The 21,184-nt window shown below is 41.2% G+C and overlaps 1 protein-coding gene across 5 annotated transcripts in view; it reads left to right on the forward strand.

Annotated features, from left to right (window-relative positions):
- The window catches only part of gab3 (GRB2 associated binding protein 3), a 99,387-nt gene that overhangs the window by 36,169 nt on the left and 42,034 nt on the right, over nt 1-21,184 (forward strand). For 4 of the 5 annotated variants that reach the window (XM_069892947.1, XM_069892945.1, XM_069892944.1 and 1 more), the window contains one exon: nt 14,417-14,717. The exons of the other annotated variant lie outside the window; for it this stretch is intronic. In XM_069892947.1, the coding sequence (XP_069749048.1) occupies nt 14,519-14,717 (199 nt within the window). In that variant the 5' untranslated portion in view covers nt 14,417-14,518. The remainder of the gene's footprint in view (nt 1-14,416; nt 14,718-21,184) is intronic. 5 annotated transcript variants of the gene reach the window in all.

Below are 21,184 nucleotides of genomic sequence, written 5' to 3' on the forward strand. Positions count from 1 at the left end.
AAATTGTGACCTACCTGACTTACTCCACCAAATTTAGCCAGGCTGAGGAAATGTCTTTGAGCATCTTCTAGTCTTGCACAACCATGAATTGACCTGTCATAAATTATCAATTTAACATGTTTTTCTAGTACCTAATTACTATCTAGAAGAACACATTTACATTTTACAGGAAATGCTAGAGGAAAGCTTTACCAATATTTTTTAACCACATCATTTGTCACCAGAACCTCATAAATTAAAATAAATGTTATTATAGGAGTATATATAAATACAAATAATGTAAATTGAGAATTGGGAACTCCATTAAACTTAAGCAAATGAACAAATAAGCATTGGACAGACAACTGAATGTCTGCCTTTAGTTGTGAAATTGAAAAGCAAGGCAGGAGATTACCCAATCTTTTGTTGCTTTTGTTTCTTTAAAAGTTTGAACATTGTCATCTGATTCTGGGTCAGCAACTTTTTTTTAAACTTCCTTTTTGTGTATTTTTTATAAATATAATCAACTTCCTGTTGTGCGAAATTGTTAACCAGAAAAAAAAACCTCTGCTTTCCCAGGTCCTTACTGTGAATATATAAAGGACGGTTGTGTTTCCTTTTAAAAGCATGATTTTAGCAATGAGATGTATTGAGTGCCTACTTGTCATATTTGACATGGGAGATTAAACTCTGTCACCTGACAATAGTCTCATTCTCAAAGGATCAGCAATGACTGTGTTAATAATAGAACAGGAACCAGAAAAGCTGCTGACCATCTTAGTCTATCAGACGCACACAGCAGACTGCTCTTAAGTGCTGTTATTTTAAGTGGACAGAATTACATAAAGTTCACAAGCCTGATAGCAACTGTACAATTTTCTCTAAACTTAATTGGCAGCACAGTTGACGAAGTGATTAGCATAACACTCTTAGAGTGCCAGCAACCCGGGTTCGAATCTGACACTGTAAGGAGTTTGTACATTTTCCCCATGTCTGATGGGTTTGCTTCGCATGTTCTGGTTTCTTGCCACCCTTCAAAAATGTGCAGTGGTTTTAAGTTAATTGGGTTGTTTGGCAACACAGGCTCATGGGTCAGAAGGGCCTGTTACTGTCCTGTGTGACTAAATTTTTAAAAAAAGACACAGGAGGATGACAGTATGAATGCTGTGTGTTAATGTATTGCACTTAATTCATTGTTGTTTTAATACAAACTGAATAAAAAGAGCTTTAGATAACACACTTAAAAGAAAACGTGCATGAAAGCTAGAAAGACAGGAATGCCCTAATTTTGAACCCTCATGAGTATCCAAAGCAAAGAATGGAAAAAAAAATAGCCAGGGCTAGGAGCTTGCACAAAGCGACAGAGTGGCAAGACCATGTCACCAAGGAGAATTTATAGTGGCTAATTAACCTACCAGCGTGCATGTGTTTGGGGGATGGAAAGGAACCAGAGCATCACAATATAGATAGCACATAGGTCAGGATCAACTCCAGTCCCTTGAGCTATCACTGTGCGGTTGTGTAAACACATGGGTAAGCACTTGCATGTACAATTTATGATGTGGGCATAAATCACAAAAAGAGTCAAATTTGACATTTTGCACAAATCCATAGGCTGGGTTGTAATGTCTTTAGTTACTTGAGTCCATCCCTTCTCCCCATGCCTTTGTCTGGAAAATGCTGTTCTGTGCGCATTGAACAAGACCGGTCTTTTCTCAAGGTGCAGTGCCCTCCAATGTCATGTCCTCTACAGTACTTGTATTCAACATCCAGATCTACATTTTGTGTCATTATTCTCTCATCTCATGTCCATCCATAATTGTTCTCGAGACTAATTCACGAGCTAACCTTTTGAACCACTGCATGTGAAGGCTTCACTGGTAGGGAGAAAATAAATTTCCAGAAGCCAGCCTGCACATAAAGTAGATGTTCGTTAAGCCTGATGATTTTATGCATCCCTGAAATTGCATTCCAACATTGGTCTTGATCAATCAAAGAAGGTTGAATAAATATATAAGTAGATGTGGGTTTCCACCAGGTGCACCAGTTTCCTCGCACTGTTCAAAATGTACCAGGGGATGGAGGTTAATTGGCTGGTGGGGCAAAAAAATATTTTGCAATACCTGCCCAAAAATCAATCACTGGTATAATTGTGTGCCTTCTTCCTATAAGGAAATAATTCAATTTATAAGATATGTACATTCCTGATACATGTCGCTTATTAACAGACATGGCTATAATCATAGAGTACAGTTGTACTTTAACCATTATAATAAGAAATAAAGGACCATCCTCACCTCCATTCCCTAAAACTCATAGACAATAGAAAGCTCCTTAAAGCTTCTTAAAGCTCAGCTTTAAGAAGGTCAAACTCACTGGTTTCAAATGTTCATAAATGGAGCTGTATTTCAGTTGTTAACAGTTTATAAAATGAAGAATCCCATTTACAATCTCATGGGACTCTTGTCAGCTCCTGGAATCAATCCCAGAGATGCCACAAGGTAAATAATAAATGTGACCATTGGATGCTAAAAATATGGCATAATTTGCTCTCGACAGTATTAGCTGGGTGTTTTCAAACACTGATGGAAATTGGAACTAATTCTATCTGTTACTCAGGCACAAAATTGAGCTGATTTCATCATGCTATCTCACACCCTAAAATGCATCTCACCATATTGGGTAAATAAAATATAACAACTATTTTGGGACCCACCCTACCCTAAACTGGATGTCACCGAGCGACCATGTGCCACGTCCAGCTGTTCTGTCAGCAGTCCCTGTAAGTTGCTGGTGCCAGCAAACAAAATAAATAACTTGATCATTTTAAATTTAGACAAGAAGCCAGAATATTCCTCCCAGTTCATGGCCATGGTGAGCAGCTAGGATGCAAGAACACCCCAACCCTGCACATTGACACCTTCCATAACCTGAGCCTATGAACCAACAAGAAATTTGACTATAACTTATCCTCCTGAAATGTCGACATCCCCTCAATCTAGCAACTCAATAAGCATAAGCATCTTGCCCAAGTTATTTGGGCATTAGAACGAGGTCCAATTGAGGATGAACCAGTTAGGCATCATCTGTCTGTGTTAAGTTGGTTATGTGCACAAAAACATCCCATCACCAATTTAATACCCTCTCACTTGGCATTACAAAGTCACAAAACATTAGTTTATTACTAGCTTTGGCTCCAAGCAAAGATCTTGACCTCTGATGGGGTATGAAGGCCCTCTAAAGCTTTACACAAGTAGCAATTTAACTAGTCATTGTTACCAGGATAATATTGGATAATTTGAAGCTCACATTTCTTAAGAAGAAAAATATGAAAACCCTTAAGATCTTTCAGGATACAAGCTCAGAAACACTTCATAGGCAAATTTCATTTAAACATGCATTGATGGCCGTCGGTTGTTACATTTTAAGTTGAAAATAGATAGCTTTTTTTAAAAATATATTGTCATCGTTAAAGATAGCACAACAGTAACAGCAGAGTTAAGTCACATTAGGACACATATTCTCATTGAATGGAGAAATAAACAACAAGCTGAGTATTTGTGGCATTTGAAATTTGGCACTATTCTGGTTGAGATTAATTCTCTGCTTACTAGATAGCTGGACATTGTTTTCCTCACCTACCACCACCCTTATCCATTATTCTTCACATTTCAGCCACAAAGAGATCCCACCAACCAACACTTCTTCCCCTGCAATCCTCTCCCTGCTTTCCACAAGGCTTGCTCCTTCTGTAGCTCCCTCATCCCCAGTACCTGCCCCGGTTACCGCAGGAAGTGCCACACTTTCACTTACACCTCCATCAGCCCTAATTAGTCTTTCCAAGTGAATCAACACTTTACTTGTGAATCTGTATGGGCCATCTGGTGCACCCAATGCAGATATCAGGGAGACTGGACACAGAATGGGAGATTGTTTCCTTGAGAACCATCACTCTATCTGCTGTAACAGTGAGGACTTCCCAGGGCCAACAATTTCCACACATCGTTGCCACACTGACAAGTCTGGCCATGACCACCATATCAAGGCCACCTGCAAGTTGTAGGAACAACACATTGTATTCTGTCTGTACAGTCTCCAACCAGATGACATCAATATCAATTTCTGTTAATCCTCCCCCGGTTTATCCTTTTCCCTATCTCTTTGTCTTCCGACCTCCAGCTCCCCACCCATTTCCCTCACCTCCTATCAGAGAGCAATCATTCTTTGTCTCACCTATCACCTCTACTTTCTCTTCTACCTACCCTCCTACCTGTATCCATGTATTACCCATTAGCTTATACACCTCCCCCTTCCCTTTCCCCTTCCTCTCTCCTCTCCACCTCCCAACAACTTTTTATTCAAGTATATCTTTTTGTCTTTTTTAATTTTTATAAATTTCATTTTCCATTTGCATCAAAGCATTTGCAGTATTTATCCATAACATAACATGGAAGATCTTTGGGACTTAACTGAGTTGTTTAAAACTGTGTTAAGTCCCAAAGATCTTCCATTTGATTTAATAACCCCATGAATATTGGAATTAATAACTCTTTAAATTCTTTATAAAACTCCAGAGAGAAACCATCCTCCCCTGGAGCCTTATTATTTGGTAAAATCATCAATATGGATTTGTTATTTCTGTCTTTTTTAAGCTTAACTGTGGTAAAGTAATGTTGGACAAATATTCATCTTATCTTCATCTTTCAAAGATTCTGATTTATATAATTTCTGATAAAATTTCATAAGCACATCATTAATACCTTGTGTTTTATAATATCTTACATCTATAAACAGTCCAGGCTAAGAACCAAAAAAAGAAAAGATGAGAAAGGAAGAAAAAAGAAGGAAGATATAGAAAAACCCCAGAGGCACATGATGTTACAGTGTCTCTATCACCCTGATCTGTACAGGATGCAAAACTAGTCGCATTAGTGCCCATGACTCTGCAGTGATCAGCATCACATTCCCCACTAACTCACTCAAAACATCAGACCATCCCTTACTATAAGCTTATCAATAGACCTTTTAATCCATTAATCTTATCCAGTATATTAGATCATGCACAATATAGGTTAAATCTTCCTCTCCTTTTAAACTCTCTCGAAACTCTATGTATTTTCAGTTACAGCAAAACCTCTCAGTTATATAATGAATTCAAATATCTACAACCATCTGCTGATCTTTAACAGGCAGTGAATCAGCATATACCTTTGCTTCATTAGGCTCAGTAAAAAATCTATTCCTCCCTCCCAGGACGAATACTTTCAAAACAGCTGGATATCTCAAAGCAAACACCTTTCTCTTTTTCAATAAATTTATATTTGGATAAAAGAAAATCTTATTTCCGTTGTAATTCAAAGGTTATTGTCTTTCTTTTGCTTGTTTTGCTGCGAGCTCCAATATCTTTTCTCTTACTTCATATCAAAGGAATCTGACAAGTGTTGGACAGGACCTTTGGTCAGGCTGAAGTTTAGCCCTATGGGCTCATTCTATCTCCATACACCTTGAAATGCAGCCTGACCCAATGATTCCGGTATCCATAGTCACAGACATTTTTTCAAGTCTTGACCCTCACCACCTTCTTTAAGTCCAACAATTTTGATATTATTCTGTCTACTCAAATTTTCCAATACATCTTTTTGCAATAATTGATCATGTTTAGCAGCTGCTTCTACTTGTGCTTTCTTCATTTGATCTTTAAGATTTTAAATCTCAAATTCATTCCCTTTAATGTTTCCATCCACTATTTCAAATCTAGTGTCCACCTGTTGTATTAATCTTTCCATCAGATCACCATTCTTCCTTACTTCTTCAGTTAACACTTCCATGGATTGTCGAAAAAAAATCTAACATTTGCTTTAATTCTACCAGAAGATAAAGCAGCACCTTTTGCTACATTTTTCTTGCTTTTGTTCTTTCCTTTGTTTTTCCAGGTCTTCTTCTTGATCACTGGAGCCGTGCGTGTCTGGAATCTTTTTTCTAAATTTCCTCCATTCTTTTTTTGTGCTCTGCGCAGAGTCACTTCTTCACCCAATATCAGCAGCCATTGTCGGGGGGGGGGGGGGGGGGGAGACCTTGTGCTGCAATGTCCAAGGGCTCCCCGGCTTCTGGCCTCTCTCCTTTAGAATATTACCTCACGGACAGCTCCAGGATCCTTTCTTAAAGTAAGCCTTCTCTTCCTTTTCTTGCTCAGTTTCTTGTACCACAGTAAGGCCTTTATCCTTCTTTGGTGGCATTGTTGACGTCTTCTATGTATCTTCAGATAGTTATATTTTCTGTAATTTTTATAACCTTTTTTGTCAGTTTTTATCCACTTTTTTGAAAAGAGCAGGGATCATCAGCCTAACCCCACGTCATCACATGGCATGCTTCTCCCCCCCCCCCCCCCCCCCCCACCACCACCCGTATATCTATCTGTTGATTGTCTTTTATTTCCTCTGGATGCTGTATTGTCTGAGTTTCTCCTGAACTTTTGTGCATTGCACTGGATCCCAGCATCTGCAAATTTGCTTGTATAACTTTATATGCATTTTCCAATTGTCTACAGTCACATCTAGTGCGTGTTGGTCTATTTTCCCTTCCCAAGTAATTGTATTAGTCCAATTGAAATGAGCCAACTCAGCAAAACCCAAGATTATTATTTCCACTCTCAACACCACTGGGAATCCTTGGGTTCTTTGCTGGCCCTCTCCTACTGCAGGCATCTTGGCAAGGCACCGTATTCAAAAATTACAGAGTTTATGAGTGAGATCATGCAAATCACATTGAGATATGGTAAACACCTTTTCTGTATTGCTGCCTTTTAGTTAATTTTATTTCTAAAAGCTGGGGCCTCATTCAAAGTCATGGAGTAATGGCGGTGTGGGATTCTAAGGGTTATGGGCAGAGGACCTGTGGACTTGCTGTTTGCATACAACATTACACACCGCCCAACATTGCACTAGTTTTTATTTTAATGCTTGATTTTGCAGGCAATTTGACAGCTGCCTCCTTCAGTATAAGTATTCAAGGCTCACCATATAATTGTCTGGTTCCAGTTTGGCACCGTTCCTTTCAAGTTAAATACATAGACAATGAAAGACAGAAAATGGAAAGCTTCTTTGAAAAAAAAATTGCTTTTAATACATTTATGATTTAATTGAAACATTGAAAAAAACCTATTATTTATATTAGAGGCATCTTTATCCCAGTCACCATGTCAAGTGTTACTTACGAATACAATAAATGAGAAATGATGCCATAAGATCAGACTAATGTCATGATAAATAATTGATTAGCAGTTACTCACATCTGACTCATGTAAGTGTCTTTAAAGTGAAGCTGAAATATGTACATGCACTGACAGAATATTAAACAGATGCAATTGTAAACACAGATTGTAGTAGATTCCCTGTAAATGGATAGCAACTCTCCACTGGCTTGAAAATATCCTTAAGCTCTCAAGATTGATTTCTCTCCAAACCAACCCCTCAAGTAAAAATGGCAAGACTGCCTTTATGAAAGAAATGGTCTCAGATATGCATTCATACCATTCAAATGATACTGAGCTTTATAATAGATCATCAATTTTATGATCCTGCTTACAGAGAGGAGGTTAGGAGTCTCATCGTGCGAGAATAATAATCTGAGTGTCAACATGGAAAAAAAAATGAAATGACTGTGGACTTCAGGAGGATAAATATCGACCATTCCGCATTACATATCAATGGCTCCATCATGGAGAGAGTGGAAAGCACAAAATATTTGGTGCGTATATATACTGTAATGGATGACCTATCCTGCCTGGATCCATACCACCTCATTAGTCAGGAAGGCACAGCTGCACCCACACTTCCTCAGGTTTACCAGCCTCCATCTTGAGAGCATATCTCCGATATCCCACTATATCTCCGATCTGCTTATGCCCTACTCCGATCCCAAGTAGCTCAGGTTAGCTATCGCAGGACACCTGGCTGTTCCACGCACTAAGCGCACACAAAGGGAAGTCCGGGCCTTCACGGTTGCAGCCCTCAAACTGTGGAATAGCATTCCCCTGACCATTAAGCTAGCCCCCTCCCTCAACTGCTTTAAATCCAGGTTAAAATGTACCTTCTATCGTTAACATTTTAACGTCTGAAACCCTTTGTATGTTCCTAACCTCTGACAGCGTTGCACTATTCACTGCAATTGTGGTCTATTCAGAAGATCTTAATCAGTTGACCTGTAAATAGTTGTACTAGTTTTGATCGATTGGTTTGGTTTGAAAAAAAACGTGCTATATACTGTGTATTTCAGCATATAAATCAACCAGGGGCTACGTCAACCCCCATTTTTCAGCATAATTTTCAGAGTTTTACATTATATCCAGCGTATAGGTCGACCACCACTTTTCAGGCCTCCCAGGAACAACCCAAAAAAATTTTTAAATCACCCCAATCACAAGTAACAAAGCTGTAAATTAAGTAAGTAAAAAAAAAAAGCAGCGGTGAAGGCCTGTTGAGCTAGACCAGGAACCTTGGACTACCAGGCAGGAGTGGCGACGGTGACTTCAGGGTCCCAGGTAGGAGCGGTTATGACGCTGCCCAGTGGAGGAGAGGTGGCAGGGAATGGTGGCACTGGCAATGAGCAGGTGCTTCCAGCACCAACTTATTTTCTGAATTAACGTCAATCTTTTTTTTCCTGGTGAATTTAAGGTCTCTAAAGGATATCTGGTGTATAAGTCAACCCCACCTTTTTGAAATTTTTTTTAGGGTTTGTCTACGGTAAATAAAGAACTTGAACATTTTGCAGGAGCACATTTGAGAGAGTCCTGTCTGGCTGCATTGTCATGTTGCATGGTAGCTGCAAAGCCTCGGAATAGAATACAGAGGATCATCAAAAGGCCCAAGATGACCACTGGGTCTCCCTTTGCTATATTGATGAGATTCACAGCATTATACTTTCCACATGTAAATCAAAGTTTGGACGTTACCCAGAGTTAAACAAAAAGAATAAAGTAAAATCATACCAATACTACAAAATTGTCACACAAAATGCAAAACCTTATCAAGAAACATCTGTGATGAAACAAAGATTTTCCCAGGCACACCCTTGCAGACTACAAAGGAAGCTACGTTCAAAACCCGGCCCAACTCTGGAGCAATGAATTCTCCTTTTCTGATGGTGATGGTTGTCAGGGAAAGCCTGTTGTTCTGCGTCAATTACGTCACCATTCTGACTAAACTGTCATTTCATGTTACTGAATTTTCACTGACAGAAAAGCTGGAAAATATAAAACTTCATCAGAATTCTTCAGCATTATACAGAGTGATAAATGCGTTTGGAACTTGCAATAATGGAATATATAGTTCAGAATATGCACGTTTAAGAGATGTGGTGAAACTCCATAATATTTTCAATAGTTATGTCTGTCATTACATATACATGAAATTAGCTAATTTGCCTCTGACAGTTTATTTAGTAGAGTTAACAAGCACCATTTAAAAAAAAACTTTTAGACTTCAGAGTACATTCTCAGCGTATCTTATAAAAACGTGAAAGGTTAGCTGATTTTACTTGACTGAAATGGCGAAAGAGATACAGTAGAGGTTGTGGAGAGGGCCAAATCACTGTCAGCAACTTTGGAATTCCATGATAGAAAGAAAATTAATTCATTGGGGATAGGGTGAGGGCAAAGGGGCCTGAAAAAATAAATTAGAGGACAAAAAATTTCCCCGGCCTTGGAAACTCCAACATACCTATCTCTTGTCTACAAGTCGACAGAGTTGAAGAAGACTTTTCTTCGTGCTTGCCTTCAATCGGTCAAGGCACTAAGTACAGGAGCGTGGACACCATGTCCATAGTGAGAGCACATGGAATATTGTGCGCAGTTCTGGTCACTTCACTGTAGGAAAATTATTCTTGGACTCAAAAGGCTGCAGAAAAGATTCACAAGAATGTTACTGGCTCTGGCAGGCTTGAATCCTAAGGAGAGGCTGGATCGAGGAACTTTTCACCCTGAAGTGCAGGAGGGGATGATGGGACATGATGAATGTTTATGAGGAGCATAGGGGAGGGACATTGTCATGGTGTTTTTCACCAGGGTAAGGGGAATCTGAAACTCGAGAGCAGAGATTAATGATGGCATAGGAAAGATTTCAAAGGGATTCGATAGGCACTTTTTCTGCACGGGAGAGAGGGGGGGGGTATATGGAACAAGCTGCCATCAGAAGTGGTAAAGACGGGTACAATTGTAACATTTATAATACATATGCGCAGGTACATGGAAAAAGAAAGATTTGGATGGATGAAGACTGAATGCAGGTAAATGGGATCAACTTGAGTCAACAACTTGGTTAGCATGGACAAGTTGGGCCGAGAAGCCCATTTCAATGCTGTTAAAATTTTATGATTCCATTACTCTTATTTTTGAATCTGTATACAGTAAAAAAAAGATGTAGTTTGAAAATGACAAAATCAGTTCAAGATAAAAGGCCTCTTTTGATCCTTGAGATGTCAAAGCCAAATTGTTTGGGAAGAAGATTTACGTAATTTATTTTCTGCTATCTAATTACATTTTCTCACCTGGTTTAGCATTGAATTTTGCTACTTCCTGTGATGTCAGAAACCTTTTCACACCAAGGCAATAGGAAATGTAAAATAGATTTGCAGTTCATACTGCAAATCAGTCTTTGAAGTCATTCTTGCATCAATCCTATCTTCATTAGGCCCTTTTATAGAGAAAAAAAATTGTGACTGTAAAGGATGATATTCTCCGCCCTCCCATCACTGAACCTACCTCCATAAATCCTCCCCACGCGGCTCCAAGATGCTGAATCTGATCCTTCCTCAGGCTGGTTGCATAAGTGGAACAGAGTGCTCTGCCTTGCTCCTTTAAATGTACTGCCACTGCAAGTGGCTGGCTAACAGGTGGACTGATGGCCGTGATGATGTTGTCAGCCCGCAACCCAGGTCCCAGTGTTTGTAGCAGTAACACCGCATAAGTGCTGGAGGTCGGAGTGCCTCAGCATGCCAGAGGCACAGCGCTGGGCAAAAGGTGGATCAATGGCCATCTTCATTACCCATAATCCCCCTCTGCGTTTCCCAGAGCGGTTCTAGCTGCATGCGGGATTATGGGTTACGAAGACAGCCATTGCTTGCCGTGTATATATGCTGTCATGTTGACGGGTGGTGCTATGGCACCTGTTGCCCCCGTCTCCATTGGCTCTAGAGGACGCAACGAGGCGCCGTTCTTCATAAAAGTGACGCTGCAGCAGCCTTCTCTTTAAAAAGGTAAATCCACATCTTTCTCTCTTGATGGAGCTAGCCCAAAGTGGTGCCGCTTCATAAAAACACCCAGTGTGATTCCAGTAGACCATTATCTGCAGCTGTCTCCAATCAGACACACTGTTGAAATTCAGTCCCACTGTAAAACCCACACGTTGGGTCTTTCAGAGGCCTGTGAGGGATATGAACAGTGCTGGAGCTGAGAGCTGGCAAATAATTACCTGCTTCCTGAATTCTGTGGTAAATCAACACTACCTTTAGAATTTACTGAATATTGTAATGGATAACTGTAGATTTATTACTGGATGAAAGTCCATTAAGTTTCCTTCATTGTATCTTTTGAGTGACGGAGTGGTTGTCTTGAAAAAAGCTCACACAACATGAAAGTGCGCAATATATGAATAAGAAAATGATTTGCATATGCACAGTGTGGGCTTCTCCTTTAAGCACCCAATGCTGAGCATTTTGTTCTCTGTTAAACCACATTTACCACACCTTTCAATTCAAAGCCATGTGATAGCACTTACAAGAATAGTGTTCCTTTACCTATAAAGGAATTTATCATAATTACATCGATGACCAATGTGTAATATTTCTATTATTAACGAATCTGTGATTTGATCGAAATGTTACTATTTGGAAAGAGGCAAACTACTGTTAAATTATACGTGTCTTTAATGCACCCATTCTTGCTCTCCCTCGAAGAATGGTCGTCTTGCTGGAGCATACATTTCTGTACAAGTTAATTTTTTGCTGGGCCAAAGATCACTAGTGTTAACTGGTGGGCAGCATTTTGCTCAAATTGTATTCTGTACATGTGAACCTCAGAAGAGGGTGTAGCGATCATTAAAGCATAAAGTGCACGATGACAACTCAATTTACCACAATCCACACACACACACACACACACACACACACACACACACACACACACACACACACACACACACACACACACACACACACACACGTTCTCCTTAATTGAATTTCCAGTAAGGTAGCAGTTAAGTGGCTATTTTTCCGACCCTCTCACTTGGGGAAGACAAAACCAACTGCAACATCCCATTTGTGTTGATTCTAGTGGTTTGGTATCTCCACAGTTTTGCCTCTATTTTTCATAGATGTCTCATTCCAAAGTCACATAATACCAGAATGATTTTTTTGTTTTGTTCATTTAAAACTGGATAAATCTGGCAAAGGACAGTGTTTTTTATCCAATCCCTAGTCAGGCAAGCCATTTCAGATGACATTTAAGAGTCAATCACATATAAATCAGACTGGCTGAAGACATCAGATTTCCTTACATTTTCCAAAGATATTAATGAAACAGATGTTTTATTCAATCTGGGATTTTTGTTATAATTTATTTTTTTTAAGATCCATGTAATTAATGGAATAAAAATTCCACAGCTGCTATAGAGGCAAAATGCTGCCCGCCAGCTAACACTAGTGATCTTTGGCCCAGCAGAAAATTGCATTTTCTAGATTACCAGCTCAGGCTTCTTGATTACTCACACAGTAAGTTGATCAGCAGTAAAACCTTTACCATTTTTTAAATCACAGGTGAAACAAATTAACTTCAAGAAGGTTAGATGACTAATTTGCTCATCCTTTGTCCTCCCCACACTTTCCTTCGATAACCAATCTGAAGGCGACTCTGCGTGGATTGGCAAAATTCATTGCCAAGGTTGGAAAAGCTGCCTCTTAGGGCAGTGGTTCTCAACCTTTGTCTTTCCACTCGCATGCAACTTTAAGTTATCCCTATGCCATAGGCACTCTGTGATGAGTAAGGGATTGCTTAAGGTGGTACTTGAGTGGGAAGGGAAGGTTTAGAATCACTGCTCTAGACCCAACTGTTACTGAAATAGTTTGCTTGAGAAAAATTGTCATTGGCCCATTTCCTTTGGAGTGACATAATGAGTCAATTAGGTACGATTAAAACAATGACTTTCAAACTTTTTATTTCTACCCACATACCACCTTAAGCAATCCCACACTAATCACAGAGCACCTAAGGCATAGGGAATACATAAAGTGGTACGTAAGTGGAAAGAAAAAGGTTGAGAACCTTTTTGAGAAAAGGTTGAGAAAAAGGTTGCTCTAGAGGAAAAAGTGGGCTCGTTCATCATCCATAAGATCCAAACTTTCTTTGTCTAGAACTTTGTGCCTTGAACTATTTTGAGTTCAGCAACACCCTGAATGAATTTGCATCCTCCATTCACCTGGGTGCAATGTATGCAAATGAAGAAAGACTGAATTACAATTTTGACTTTGTTCTCACATGTAAGCAGCATTTCACAGATGAGTGTTTTGTATCATCTGGATGTGTGCAACATATCCACAAATTACAACCTGCAGCCTGGAACCTGCACCTATCACATCCTCTTTTGCAAGCAGAGCACAGCCACTAGTTTTCATCATCCTGTGTGGAGAGCAAATAACCTACAGAGGCTTCACTAAGGAAACATGTAAGGGTTTGGACTTCCAGCTGGGATGAGGAATCTAAACTATGAGTATTCTTCCCAGCCTCCTCAATCATTTAATTAGATTATATCTAAACCCATGGTTTTCAAACTTTTTCTTTCCACTCACATATCACCTTAAATAATCCCCATGTCATAGGTGTTCTATGATGAGTAAAGGATTGCTTAAGGTGGAATGTGAGTGGAAAGAAAAAGTTTGAAAACCACTGTTTTAATCGTATCAAATGCACAGTTTCATAACTCCAAAGGAAATGGGCCAATGCCAATTTTTCTCAAGCAAAATATTTCAGTAACAATTGGGTCGAGAGCAGTGGTTCTCAGCCTTTTAACCCCACTCACATACCACCTTAAGTGGTATGCCATAGGTGCTCTGTGATTAGAAAGTGATTACTTAAGATGGTACGTGAGAGGAAAGAAAATGTTTGTAAACCACTGCTCTAAACTGTAAATAATCTCCAATTATCATCCTTAGTTTCATTATCCGTTAATACCCATACCTAAGAATAACAAGATTGGATTCTTTGGTTCAAACTTCTACCCACCACCTCTTTCATGTTTTTAAACCAGGCTGTCAGTATTAGTTTTCAATTAGCCACTATAAAGAGTAGATTAAGTACAGAGATAGTCAAGCCCTTCAAAAGGGAGAAGCATTTTTTGTAAAAACCTGCCCTTGGGATGATGTCTAAGTCGAACTATTCTGTGTTTTCCAGGCCTGGAGGAAACGTTGGTTCGTGTTGCGCAGTGGACGACTGAGTGGCAATCCAGATGTGCTTGAATACTATAAAAACAACCACTCCAAGAAACCATTGAGAATGATAAACCTCACCGAATGCAATAATATTGAAGCTGGGTTGAAGCTCAGTAAAAAAGAATTCCAGAACAATTACATTTTTGAAGTTAAGACTCCAGTTCGGACATTCTACTTGGTAGCTAAAACTGAGGGCGAAATGAATAGATGGGTGCAAAACATCAGGCTGATCTGCGGGTTTGGCTCAAGTGATGATGGAACAGGTACAAATTAAAATGATTGCTGAATTATTTAATGTCTGGAGTGTTGATGAAATGACATTGGCTACAAAACAACTTTCTACTTGAGTCAAGAATATGGGCTTGAAGCCAGCCTGTCCAACTCCCATTAGGAATGGCAAAACTCGAGCATGAAATCTAAGTATTATCAGCGAAAGTTCTTTAGCCAAAGTCGCAGTCACTCTGGAATTCACTTGTGGAATTTGTGTAATTTCTGGAGTTTGTTTTCAGTTTACCATTCCAGCATGTACCAGGCTTTTCAGTTGTCCTTACATTCAGCCACACAAGTCTGTCTTGACAACTGACCTCATTCCTGTCCATAATACGAACATTTCCACTAATTTTTTTCTCTGCAATGGTGAATGCAGAGCATTTTAGAAAGCGGGGGCACTTTTTTGTGCGTCAAGTTTTGTTGGTAATATTTCCTTTGTTTAAAGGTTGTGGAATGTTGCATTTTCAGAGTTTTTGAAAGCTCTGGTATATTTGGCTGCGAGAGGGGAATCTTTTGACTCCCTTCATGAATGAGATGAATTTGCATTGAATTTCCAAACTGGTCAAGTTCAAAGAAGGAAAACAAAACTGCTGCAGTTGGAAAGTTAAAATTAAAAACAAACACTAGAAATCATTGAAAGGAGCCCATCGAACACGACAGCACAGTACAGCCCCTTCAACCTTCGACGTGGTGCCAACCCATATATCCCGGAAAAAAGGTACTAAGCCCACCCTACCCCGTAACCTTCTATTTTTCCTTGTGCCTGTCTTAGAGTCTCTTAAATGTTCCTAATGTTTCAGCCTCCACCACCATCTCAAGTAAGGCATTCCAAGCACCCACAACTCTCTGTGTAAAAATAGAAAAAAAAATTAACCTTGATGTCTCCCCTAAATTTATCTTCCATAACTTTGTACACATTTCCTCTGGTGTTTGCCATTCCTGCCCTGGGAAACAGCTGCTGGCTGTCCACCCTCTCTATGCCTCTCATAATCTTGTTGACCTCTAATTCTCATCCTTCTACATTCCAAAGAGAAAAGTCCCAGCTCTGCTAATCTTGCCTCATGAAACTTGATTTCATATCCAGGCAACATCTTGGTAAATTTCCTTTGCACTCTCTCCAAGGTTTCCACATCCTTCCTATAATGAGGTGACAGAACTGAACACAATATTCCAAGTGTGATCTCACCAGAGATTTATAGAGTTGCAACGTGACCTCTCTACTCCTGAACTCAATCCCCCTATTAATGAAACCCAACATCCTATAGGCCTTCTTAGCTATTCTATCAACCTTTACAGCGACCTTGAGGGATGTATGCATTTGAACCCCAAGGTCCTTCTGTTCATCCACCCTCTTAAGTAATCGACCATTAATCCTGTACTCAGCCTTCTGGTTTGTCCTTCCAAAATGCATCACTTCACACTTATCCAGATTGAAATCCATCTTCCACCTTTCTGCCCAACTCTGCATCTTGTAACCTTCAACAACCTTCAGCTCCATCCACAGCTCCTCCAACCTTCTTGTCATCCACAGACTTACTGACCCATCCTTCCGCCTCTTCATGCAGGACATTTATAAAAATCACGAAGATCAGGGGTCCCAGAACAGATCCTTGCGACACTCCATTAGTCACTGTCCTCCAGGCAGAATAATTTCCTTCCATTCTGCTTTCTTCCTACAATTTTTTATCCACACTCCCAAGATTCCACTGATCCCAAGCCTCATGACTTTCTGGATGAATCTCTCATTGTCAAATGCCTACCAACCCTACCCTCATCAATTTCTTTTGTTACCTCCCCAAAAAACTCAATTTGGCTTGTGAGGCATGATCTTCCCTTCACAAAGCCATGCTGACTATCTTTGAGTAGACTGTACTTCTCCAAATGCTTATAGATCGTATCCTTAAGAATCCTCTCCAATAGTTTGCATACTACTGATGTAAGACTCACCGGTCTATAATTCCCGGGATTCTCCCTATTACCTTTGTTAAATAAGGGGTGTACATTTACCATTCTCGCATCCTCCAGCACCTCCCGCGGCCAAAGAAGATTCAAAAATGATCACAACTGCCCCAGCTATCTCTTCTCTCACTTCCTACACCAACCTGGGTATATCGCACCCAGCCCCGTGGATATCAATCTTGATGTTTCAAAGAAGATCCAACACTTCCTCTTCCTTAATCTCCACATTGTCCAGCTCACAGGCCTGTTCTATTCTGACCTCACCATGATCAAGGTCCTTTTCTTTTATGAATACTGGAAGAAAAGTATTCATTTAAAACCCCACCAGCAGCCTCCACTTCCAGGCACATTTCGTCTCCTTTAGTGGCCCCATCTTCATTCTCATTATCCTTCTGTTCTTCACATATGCATAGAGTGCCTTGGGATTTTCCTTAATCCTGCATGCCTTCTCTTTCCCCTTTCGACATTCCCCAAGTCCTTTCCTAAGCTGCTTCCTGGCAACCATATATTTCTCATAAACCATATATTTCCTGCTTCCTATCTAACATAGGCTTCCTTCTTGCTATTGACTGGTTTTGTCAGCCATGGATCCCTTCTCCTACCATCTTTTCCTTGTCCTACCATCTTTTCCTATCCTGAACCCAGCACAAGTGGTCCCTAAACTTCCTCCATATTACTTCCGTGCTTTCACCTTTGAAAATATGTTTCAAATTTATTCTCGCTAGATCCTGCCTCATCCCTTCATAATTAGACCTTCCTCATTTAAGCACTTTCCTATTTTGTCTGTTTTTATCCTTTTCCATAGCCATGCTGAAGCTAAGGGTGTTTGGCACTCTCACCAAAATGCTCCCCACTGAGGGGTCCGCCACCTGACCAGGATCATTGCCCAGAACTAGATCTAGTATGGCCTCTGCTCTCGTCAGCCGGTCTACATTCTATGTCAGGAATCCTTCTTGAACACACCTGATAATTTCAGCCCCATCTATCCCTCTTGCAGTCAGGAGGTGCCAGTCAATATTAGGGAAGTTGAAATCACCCAGAACTAAGACCCTGTATTTCCTGCACCATCCCAAGATCTGACTGCTTATCTGCTCCTCCATGTCCCGAGGGTTATTTATAGACTATTCCCAGTACAGAGATAACTCCCTTCATATTTCGACTTTGAGTTGGTGTGGGTGGAAGTCCTGGATGAAAAATTCCTCTGCAGCTTTCTCCCTTTCTAAGGCCATGATGCGATCTCTGACTAAAATAGTACTCCTCCCCTTTTCTACCCTCTCCATGCTATTCCTTTTAAAACACCTAAACCCCAGTAACTGCCCTTCCTCCAGCCAAGATTCTGTAATGGCCACAATATCATAGTTCCACATACTGATCCATGCTGTGAGTTCATCCCAATTATTCCCAAAACTAGCGCTGAAAATGCACACATTTCAGCTCCATTAGCTGGATACATCTATGTTTTGTCCCCTGCCTGTCCTTCATCACCAGCTCAGAACACAGAGTTTCATGTTTTTATCCTTCTACCCTAATCTTTGCCCTCACATTCTGATTCCCACACACCCCACCCCCCCCCACCCACCCCGCCCCTGCCAAATGAGTTTAAACTCTCCCCAACAGCTCTGACAAACCTATCTGCAAGGATATTGGTTCCCCTCCAGTCCAGGTGCAGCTCGGCCTTTTTGTACAGATCAGACCTTCCCCAGAAGAGATCCCAATGATCCAGAAACCTGAACCCCTTCCCCCTGCACCGACTCTTCAGCCATGCATTCATCTGCCACAACTTCCTGTTCCTTCCCTCTCTTAGGGTGTGGCACAGACAGCAATCCACCCTTGAGATGACCACCCTTGAGGTCCTGTTTTTTTAACTTCTTTCCTAACTCCCTATATTCCCTCTTCAGAACCTCATCCCTACTCCTATCTACGTCATTGGTCCCCATATGGCCAACAACATCTGGCTGCTCCCCCTCCAGAATGCTGTGAATTCTATCAGAGACATTCTTGACCCTGGCACCTGGAAGGCAACATACCATCTTGGAGTCTTGATCTCGCCCACCAAACCACCTCCCTCTCTCTCCTAACTAATGGGACCCCAACTACCATAGCTCTCCTTCTCTCCCCCCCTTCCTTTCTGAGCCAAGGGGCCATCCCCTGCGCCAGAGATGTGACCACCATGACTGGTCCCCGGTAGATCCTCCCCCCAATAGTACCCAAAACAGTATATTTATTATTGAGAGAACACCCACAGGGGGGCTCTGTCCTATCTGCTCATCTCCCTCCCTCTCCTAACAGTCCCCCAGTTACCTGTCTCCTGACTTTTAGGGGCAACTGTCTCCCTCAAGCTCCTCTCCATCACAACCTCGAGTGATCCTGAGTCCATCCAGCTCCAACTCCCTAAAGCGGTCTCCCAAGAGCTGCAGCTCAATGCACCTCATGCAGGTATGGTCAACAGGGACAACTGTGCTGTCCCAGATTTCCCACATCCTGCAATTGACTGCCCTAACTGCTGTCTCCATTAATTCTTCCCAATTTAAATTAAAAGATCTTGTCTCTTTCCCTGTCTCTTTATCGATCACCACTAATCCTTTTGGATTTACTGCCACTCTCTGCCCTACTTTGCTGATGATGTGGCTTCTGGGGGAGGTGAAAAACCTGTGGCCAATTTCAGGAGATTCCTCCCTGACTCCCTAATGGCACTCAGCCAGATATCCAGGAGACCTCTGAAATTTGTGATACATTACCAGCAAAAGTTATTCTAATAACGAACATCAGATTTCAGACACAAGATCAAAATTGAGCTTCCCTCCACCGGACCTCCCACTGGGCCTCGCCGCGTCTGGATCCCTCACCGCTGCTCCTGCCGTGCCCGGGCCCCTCGCCATTGCTCTTGCTGGGCCGGGTTCCTCACCGCTCGTCAGAACTCGCCGGGCCTCTCCGTGTCCGGACTCCTTGCCACTGCTCCTGTTGGAACTCACCGCGCCTTGGCCCCTTGCCCTCTTGCCAGAACTCGCCCATGATACGAGAAACAGATCCTTTGATAGATGTTGTAATTAGTGCTCATTTCTCCACAACTCTACCACTTTCAACAGGATTCCACGACGTCTTCCTCTCCCCTCTTCTCAGGGTTTCAAAGCAATCATCCCCTCTACAACTCTGATTTGCTCTTCAATCTCCACCGACAACCTCAACAATTTGTTATGCAACTGTGGCAGATGCAACTCCTTTCCCACTGCCCAGGGACTCTTACAGTCCTTATCTAAATGAAGAAACAATTTACTTTCACTTCTTCCAATTGAATGCATTGCATTTGCTGCCCATAGCTGGCCTCTTCAGGCTGGATGACTGATTTGCAGACCACTTCCATTCAGTCTGCAAAGTTTCCAGTTGTCTGTCATTTTAATTCTCTATTGTAATTACATTCCGACCACTCTGTCTTAGATCTTCAACATTGTTTAATGATGTCAGCATCAAGAAAAAACACCAGTCTTCCATATGTCCATTTGTGTAGATTACCACCTCGGATCTCAATGGTGAGTTCAGTAGTTTCAGATTGCCAATTTTTCTCTACACTCATGTATTCCTGAATATTTTAGTCTCAGCTTCATCTTTTGTTTCTGTTCTGCACCCATGTATCAGTACTTAAAATAACTAACCTCGACAAATTTGCTGTGCACCCTTTTCTCCACCTTTTTCTCCTGGCTGCAACTTAAAGCAAGCTTGTTTTTCTACTTTTGCTGAAGGGTCAGTAATCTAAAAGATTGTCTCTTTGCTTTGCTCTCCATGGATGCTGCCTTCTTCCAGCAATTTCTGGTTTTGTTTGTGGTTAGCATTAGCAGTTAGTGCAACACTATCACAGCGACAGAGCCCACCCCACTGACAAAAGACAAAGGAGGAAAAACCCAACACCCAACCCCAACCCACCAATTTTCCCTTGCAACCGCTGCAACCGTGTCTGCCTGTCCCGCATCGGACTTGTCAGCTACCAACGAGCCTACAGCTAACGTGGACATTACCCCTCCATAAATCTTCGTCCGCGAAGCCAAGCCAAAGAAGATCACAGTGCCAATTACTTGGATTCGAATCTGGCACTGGCTGTCAGGAGTTTGTACATTCTCCCAGTGGCAGTGTGGGTTTTCTCCAGGTGCTCTGGTTTCCTCCCACCTTTCAAAAGGTATGGGGGTTGTAGGTTAATTGGGGTATTTGGGCTGCACGGGTTTGTGGGCTGGAAGGGCCTGTTATCATGTTTATGTCTAATTTTTTTAAATTAAAATTCAGTCTTATTTTATTTTTTCATGTAATATGGCTGCTACTGGTAAGACCCAAATTTTAGATGGTGGTAGTGAACAACCTGCTTGAATCACTGAGATCCCCCTGGACCAGGTTTTTGTGGAGTTCTGTTGGGGAGTTGTAGGCTTTTGACCCAGTGAATGATGTTCTAGCATACATTGTCAAGTCAAGTGTGTGGTTTGAAGGATAACATTGAAGTGGTTGTTTTGCTATTGAG

The sequence above is a fragment of the Narcine bancroftii genome, chromosome 8, assembly GCF_036971445.1.
Source record: "Narcine bancroftii isolate sNarBan1 chromosome 8, sNarBan1.hap1, whole genome shotgun sequence".
NCBI lineage: Eukaryota > Metazoa > Chordata > Chondrichthyes > Torpediniformes > Narcinidae > Narcine > Narcine bancroftii.